General features: G+C 46.8%; 1 protein-coding gene across 1 annotated transcript; it reads right to left on the reverse strand.

The window, feature by feature from the left end:
• Nucleotides 1-223: 223 nt before the first annotated feature.
• Nucleotides 224-704, reverse strand: C1H11orf87 (chromosome 1 C11orf87 homolog). The gene is given in 4 exon segments (XM_009482457.2): nucleotides 224-388; nucleotides 390-454; nucleotides 457-598; nucleotides 600-704. Coding segments are annotated over 4 exon segments (477 nt in total).
• Between the last annotated feature and the right edge of the window lie 7,597 nt (nucleotides 705-8,301).

The raw sequence follows: 8,301 nt of genomic DNA on the forward strand, positions 1-8,301 counted from the left end.
ACTTGGTATTTGGTAGCTGTGTGCAGCTCCTTCTCCAGCAGAAAGACGCATCCTTTCCTCGCACAGTCAATGAGAAATGCAATGTGATCTGTCATGCGCTTGGATCGTGGGCTCGTTCGTTCATCTGAATTAGCAATGTTTTCTTCTTCTTCGGGGACTAGAATAATCACTCAGGTATTTACAAACACCAACCAGCGCCTTGGCGAGGTCTCCCCCCAAAACATCATGACAAAATCACCGTCTGCAAGACACCCGCACCAGCTGTGTCCAAACAAGCCCGTGCTCGCTGAGAGCTCGGGGCTGCCGAGGGAGAGGGGCGCTGGATCTCCGAGTCCTGGGGAGGTCTTCCCAGGCGGCTGTCTCTTCCTTGGGGTGCCTCTCCCTGCACCCCCGTCCCCAGGGTGCTGGCTGCCGCTATTGCTGCTGCGGGTGCAGTGGTCCCGTTCATACTCTCCTGAGCCTTTTGCATTTTCCGCTTCTTCATCTTCCTCTTGTGGATGTGGAAAGGTGGGTGAGGGGAGAGGAGGATCAGGCAGAAGATGAGGGTGACCAGCACAATTAAAACCAGGGTGGATGAGAAGGACTGGAAGAGTTGACCCCACTTGCGTGATGCAGGTGCTGCTGGTGTTTAAGGTGGCAGACGTCCTGTTCAGAAGACAAGGTGGCAGGGACAGCCTCAACGCCTTGGAGAGCTTGGCACTCATTGAGGAGGCTTCGGAAGATGAGGAATCTTCCTCCCCTCTCTGAAGACGCCTAAATTTCAATCGGTGCCGGGGCTGCTGGCGGGCGCTCGCTGGAAATGCCCGGGATGCTGCCGGCTCAGCCTCACGCTGGCTCTAAAGTGACAGAGCAGCCTGCAAAGGGAGCCGGACACATCAGCGCTCCGAGGCAACCCACCCTGCGCAGCTCCCCCTCCCCAAAAACACCGCGCCGGCGGCTGCGGCAGCCTCCTCCCTGCGCCCCGCCACGGCAGCGCGCCGGGGCGCGCCCCCCCCCTCTCGCTGCCGGGGGGGCGGCAGAGGGGTGGCGGGACGGGGACGGGGCGTTGCGCCGCCACCCCCGACTTCCCAAATTACTCGGCATCGCCGGGCAAACACCCGCCCGGCCGCTCACCCCAACTAGTTGCCGCGGGAAGGCGGGGAGGGTGCTAGGACACCCCCCCGCTGCACCCCGCTGGGGACAGGCTGCCGAAGCCGGCCGGGGACCTGCCCCGCGGTGCCGCCGCCCGCCCCGGAGCCCCTTTACCTGCGCCGGCGGAGGCAGCGAGGGAGCGGCCGGCCGCCGGCGGGCGCTGGGGGTCTGCGGCAGCGCGGAGCGAGGGCGCAGAGCGGAGCCGCCGCCGCCGCTTCGGGGAGCGCCGCCCGCAGCCTATAGCCGCCCCGGCCGGGTGACGTCAGGCCGTGCGGCGGGCCCGCTCGCCACCGCCCGCACGGCCCCGCGGCGGCGGAGGGGGCGGAGGGGGTGGAGGGGGCGGCGGGGCAGACCCCCCCCCCCCCCCAGGCATCGGTGTCCCGCGGGGCCGGCTGCGCTGGCGGAGGCGCGGGGGGCGGACGAGGCTGCGGGGGGCGGCTCCGCCGCCCCCCGCAGCCTCGTCGCCCCCCGCGCCTCGCCCCAGGGCCACAGCACCCAAATCTGGTCCGCCCACACGTCCCCCCCGTGTCCCCTCCATGGCCAGCGCACCCGGCCGTTTCCCCTGGGGCCGGTGTGAACCTGTGGGGGCTAAGGGCGCGCCAAGGCCCCTGGTACCAAATTGCAACAGATGTCACAGGCGCAGGGCGTTTTCGTAAAAAACTTGCCTTGCCAAGGCTAAGCGTGTCGTCGGTGTTTTCTTCAAGAGCAAACGGATGTGAACTGTCCATTAATACAGTTACGCTAAAAACCGGATGATTTCTACACATCAGAGAACTTACGATTTGAAAAAATACTTCCGCTAGAGATAACAGGGGCAAAAATAATAATTAATTTCAGGATGGAGCTCCTCACATTTCCAAAAGGAGCGGTGATGTGGTTGTGTATGGTAACATGGGACAAGACCTGATAGCCTGGGAGATTCCTTCAGTCCCAAGTTGTGTGCTCTACCCTGGGCGCTGGGAGCAAAGTTACTGTAGAGCCCTAGCGTGAGTAACAGAAAAAAATAGAAAGTGTCAGTCTTCTCTGGTGGCCTGAAGCCACCTGAAAAGCCCGGAGGGAAAATCTGTACAAGATGAGCTGTGACGTGAGTTGGGAAAGTCTTCATTCAAGAGCAAAGGTCTGTTAGATCTGTTGACCCTGATAGTCAGGAACCTGTCTCAAAGGTGGATGGGAGCTGGTAAGCAGTGCATTTAAGCACTTTATTGTTTCAAGACAGATTTCTGCTGTACTGTTTTTGCCTTTGATAATGCACCGCAGCTTGTGAAATTTGGCCAGTCACTATTAACTCTGTGATTGTTCGGAGAAACACTTCAAACCGCAGGGGATGAACTACACTCAACCCAGTTGGGATAGTCCCAGTCATTTGCAAAGGGACTGCAACTTAATGCTTCCTCTAAAATCAGAGGAATGGAGGTTCCTGTTACTCCTTGCTGTCTCCAGAATGATACGGTCTGATGCTTTGGAGGGGCGCTGCAGAGGCTGCAAAGAGAGGAAAGAGGTTCAGTCCAGAACTGAAAGACAAGCCCTTGCCCACTGATTCGCAACCTGCTCCTTTCATTCAGCTCCCTCCTGCGCATACCCAGTGTCATTGCCCAAAACACACCTCCCCCATGCATTCTCAGCCCGGCATTCCTTGCACACATTCCCTGTTGCACACCAGCCACATCACAATATCCTCGCTGACATTACGCCTGCACCCCTTTCTTCCGCCATACCTTTCTCCCACGAGCGCATCTGAGGTCTGCATTGATGTACGCTCTATGCTCTCTGCTCGCTGCCTTAGGGGAGAAAACCACCACCACAGGCTAAAACAGCAAAGCAACCTTCAGGCCATTCCCTCTTTCCTCCAACTGTTCTCTGCAAAGCAGCAGCTCGGTGGGCGCCTGTAAAACAGGGTGGGGGGCATGGGAGCTGCTCATCATGTCCCGTGCCACTGGTGAACACCTCTGATCCTATTCAGAAGCAACCAAAGGTGTGGCATAAACCAGTAGCACTGCGCTCCCTGACCGGGGTCCTCTGAATCCTTTCGCCTAAACTGAAGGTGGTTCAAGGATACCACTTAATACCAAAAGCATGGGTGAGTTTGTGAAGTCGTAGAAGCTGATCTGAGACTACCATTCAGAAGTTACCAGATAATTAGAAATATTTTTTTTTCCCCCAGAAAAAAAAACAACATAAAAATGGCTTTTTTTTTTTTCAGAAAACAGCATTGGCAGCTGTAATATAGGTATAAAGCTATCTTAGGATGTTAGCCCTGCTTATGGCAGAAATAACCAAATTGTGGCTTGAATAAACTTCAAAGCCAAAGAATTTACTAACTCATGATGTGGTGATTACAAAAGTTAGTAGATAGGACTAAGTTATGCACTAGAATATTTGACTATGTCTTCAGTTTTTACTTGTCAGAAGAGGCAACACAAAGCTACTGAAAGTTAAATTGCTTTAAATAAATTTAAAACCGATCATTTGCCTTCCTCATGTCCCAAGCTGACTCTTCCTGTCTCTCCTGCCCGTGTCCCTACTCACCCACTTTCACCCAGACCAGTGGGCTGAAATGCCGAGAATGATTCATATATGTTTTATTTATTAATCTCAAAATGCTACTCACATTATTCCTCACTTTTAGGATTAGCAAATAGTGAAACTGTGTCTTGTGTATTAGCATGATGATTATTCCAAGTATGTTTTTTCCTAAACTGTAGGGAGTGAAAGATGGGTCCAGGGAATGGAAAAGGGCGAATAGGATTGAGACTTTAACAGATGTTTAACTCTTTCCCTACCGTCTCAGCCCTTTTTCTGTCTGTGTCCATGTACAGTTTTGGAATATTTCTGCTTCAGCCAAAAGAAATGAAAAGCAGAGGTAGTTCTTGCTCTTTCTGGCAACAAATTTTACAGTTTTTAATGAGAGAGACAGTCAGAAAAGTAGCATTTTGGAGAAGAGGGGAAATAACTGTAATTATATATACCTTGGCATTCTGGTTTGTACTGGCTGCCAGCCAACCAAAGTATATGGATTCAAATACCCATGATCAGAATACAGGGATTTTCAGAAATTGGGGGGGGGGGGGGGGGGGGGGGGGGGCAGAATTTATAGTGTTATGGTCCAGTAGCTGTGCCTTATTCCTTTGCTCTGATTAACCGATATAATTAAATTTGAATATAAAACTACAAAAAATAATGTATCTTCAGTAGATAATGTGGTCATGAAAAGTCCTTCCTTTATTTAGCATGAAAATAAAGGATATGATATCTTCAAGAGTGCCCTCTTTCAGGAGTAAATTGCTCATTAGTTATAGTGAATTTCTCCATAGTATATATGCAGTTTGACATTTATGGAGGTTAGATTCCTTGCTCAAGTAGGATTGTCCACTGTGTGATAGAGGATATTATATTAAGGGGATAGTTTTTGTATTTTACAATGTTTGTACTCATTACAACTCCCAATTTTCCCTGGATTCACATTGTTAAGAAGCAGGCAGCATATTTGCAAATCCCCCAAATGGACTTTTGTACATGGATTTTTTTTTTTAATCTGTTAATTAGAGAAGTTGTTCCTTCAGATGCTAATTCCTCAAACTCTGTATTACAAAGCCCTTGTTCACCAAGGCAGTTGCCTAATGAGATAACTGGTATGAGCAAAGACTGTTCATGTAAGTAAAGGTTTGATAGTTCAGGCCATTGGCTATTAATGACCCTTCTTGAAAAAAAATTTATTGTCCCACCACTGTTTAAATTTAGCAGTTGATTGCCTATAGAATAATGCATGATCCCTTTTGTACCGAGATTGATGTCATCATTTGCCAGACAGACCAAGTACTCGATGAATGCCAATGACCCTCGTATTAATTTGCAGTCTCCCCATGGGATTAAGGCCATCTGTGTAGAAGTCCCCTAGGACTCTACATACTCCCACTGCTGTAGGTGAAGCCCAGTGATTTAAACATGGTCTGAAACCCTAGCACTGTAAATAGAATGAATTGTAAAAACAAAATAAAATAGATTTATGTTTCATAAGCACTGGTAGGTCAACTGTGATTCTGCATGTGTAAACGTTTGTCTTGCAAAAATACTGTAAACGTCCTTGAGAGATATTTGATTGGAAATAGCTTGACTATGGCTGACAACACTGCTTCCCAGACTACCAAGTCAGAAGCAGATATTCTTTTTTTCTTCTTTCTTTCCCCTACACCTTCTAGAGGAGGGTAGTCTGGGTGATGTGGGCTCACAATTACTTCATTCTCAGGAGATGATTCCTTATGCAGCTTAAGGACAATTTTACATATTCAATTTCTATTCTTACTTTAGAAAAATATTCTTTTCTTGTTCTGGTAAAGGAGAAACCTGCCACATGGGATGGTGAGGAAAAAAAAAAAAAAAGGATGCATGTGATACCGACTGAGGAAGGTTACTAAGCTTTTGCTGAATTCAACATGGTGTTAAATGCAACCCAGAGTAGAATATGAGTCCAGACTATGAAGGAAGAAACAAATAGATGACACTGGGCATGCCTGACCAAGTACACAGATCTTCAGTTTAATTATGACAAGAGAATTCTAAAGCTGCAACATACGTACATCTACTAATGAGTAGCAGATCTGGGTAAAATTAATACAAAGGGAGAAAAGAAGGGCAGGATTTTATCTGTAACTGTACATTAAAAATGCTATTTATTTTTTCATTAGACAATACATTTTAGAAAGGCAGAATGAGGGTAATGACCTTTCAGATTTAATCTTTTCGCTCTTAATAGTTTACCGAGTTTTCAGAGAATTCAGAGGAGCAGACTTTAATTATATTTTTAAAATAGAGAACATGGCTAGTGGTTGGTGAAACATAAACTGACTGTACCAGTGGGTATCACTGAGGGAGAAAAATGAAACTTGTGTTGCTCAGTTAGACTGCAGAAACGTTTAAGCATAAAGATACACAATCCTTAATCCACAACAGCCCCTCACCTGCTTCCCCTAATGCAGTTTGAATGCATTTCAGAACTAATTCAGCATATCATTCACTCCAGCTTTTAACACGGGATAAAGTGCTTGTTCAGTCAAATTCTGCTTGTGACAGGGTCTTATCCAGCCCCAGAGGATGGTGGGTTTGTGCAGCCTCAAGGCCGTACCTGCATATCGTGATCCAGGGCACTTTCCCATCCCACTAGTGGGTGTTAAGGGGGAAACTTCCAAGGGAGAGAAAGAAACAACCACACCTTCCATAGGTTATTCCACGGGCCAGGAAGAGAGCCATCCTGACAGATTCTTGTATGATCCATCTGGATACCTAGACAAACTGGAACAGCAACAATGTGAAAGGGACACACAGGACAACAGTCCAGTGGCTGTTGTCTGCAGGCAGGAGGCTGGTAGAGAAGAGACCTGAATTTGGGTCTTTCATCTCCAGGCAGTGCGTGGCTCAGCCTGAGACAGGGACATTTTCTTGTTCATTCCACGCACATAACAACCCTCCCGCTCCCCATAACATCCTGGCTTTGTTCCAGGGAGGAAATCTAAGAAAGCTGGGATAGTGTAATGGATGACAAAGCCGTTTACTTCTAGCTCTACCAAAAAAAAGAAATCTATGCTCAGTCATCTCCAGGGCTCGCTGCGCTGTTCATCAGAGAAGTACATAGCTCAAATTTTGCCCAGGGCTTTTTATAATCCTTTTTTTTTTCATCAACTACTGTGTGAAGAAGGAAGTTGGTAGCATTCATTATTATTCTGTTCTGCTCTTATCTCCTGGGCCCTAGCCACCCAAGAGATCCCTGGAACATGAACTATCGCAATAGTAAAGGAAATCCTGATACCAGCTGCTGGGAATACCTTTTTCTCATGTTGTTGCATAAGCTGAAAGCCTTTGTGGACAGCCCTGTCCTTTCAAATTGTCTGTCACCCTGCTTGTAGCCAGGATGTCAGTAAGCAACCATCTTCTGTTCCACTCCTCTTACAGAAATTTGAATTCATTTTTAGAAATTTTACTTAATCATAATACTATTTTTTTACTAGATTTATACCACTGCAAGCTTTTTTTCTTCTGAGGGTGTTACCTGGAGGAGGCAGGGAAGGAATATTAATTTTTAATTACAACATCACCTCCAAACTTCTTAAGTGCAAAATTTCTTTATGGTTGTATTTTCTAAACTAGGATCAGAAATGTGAAGGTCTTATTCCTGTGAGGTGCCATGCCCTGTAGTCAAATCCAACCCAGGATACAAGCACCTGCCCACAGGAAGGTAAAACTAAATATGTCGCTAGTTGCTTGCTGGATTGGATCAAGCGCGGTTTCAGCAACAGCCCCTTGCAGGCATTTCTTCCCCTCTTTCCCAAAAAGCCATGTGGCAAATGGAGCTACTCCGGCTGCAAAAGGGATGGTCCTTTCCATGGCGAGAGGTCTCCATTTTATGAGTGATGATATGATCAGTTTTTAAAAGAGAAAAGGCTCTGGCAGACAAATGAGCTCAAGGTTTTCACTTCGTTATTCCTGGCATTTACCTGATACCATGTAGGATGTGCTTGTGAATAATCCATTTGTACAAAAATAACATCATTTGTCTTAGAAGTGCTTATTTTCCCAGTGATATCAGCAAGAAAGAAGTTGTTTACTGTGTTTTCATTTTAAACTTGCTTCACCACAGAGGGTATTTGACTCTGCTGGAGAACCAAGTAATCTCTTATTACTGAACTCTTTGTTTTCTCTCTCTGTCTCCTTCTGCTAAGTTTTGTTATGCTCTTCGCCATGTTCATGTCTGAAGTTAGGCTGAAAACATTTGGGAAAGCAACTGAATTATCTGATTTTTATCAGGAGATGTTCTGAGAGAACATAAAGCTCCTTCCAAATAAAATAAATTGCAACTGCAGCAGCAGCTAGAATAAAGGAGAAAATATCAATGCAATAAACATTTAACAGGAGTGACCAGCTTTTTTAAATCCCTACAAGAACATATTTGGATGTAGCAATGTTCTTGCATGATAGTAAGAGAGACTTTTTATCTATTTTGCACATACTCAAAGAAAGTATTGATACAAATTCTTGTGCTTAGAGTTCTGTGTTAGAGTTGCCTGAAGTACATAGGACTGAGAGGAATCCTACATAGATCCATCCTTTCCTGGAAGCACTGCATCCTACTTCTGACCTTCATGGCCCAGAAGTAAAAAATAGGTCTCTAAATCATGCATG

The sequence above is a fragment of the Pelecanus crispus genome, chromosome 1 (assembly GCF_030463565.1).
Source record: "Pelecanus crispus isolate bPelCri1 chromosome 1, bPelCri1.pri, whole genome shotgun sequence".
In the NCBI taxonomy this organism is placed as follows: domain Eukaryota; kingdom Metazoa; phylum Chordata; class Aves; order Pelecaniformes; family Pelecanidae; genus Pelecanus; species Pelecanus crispus.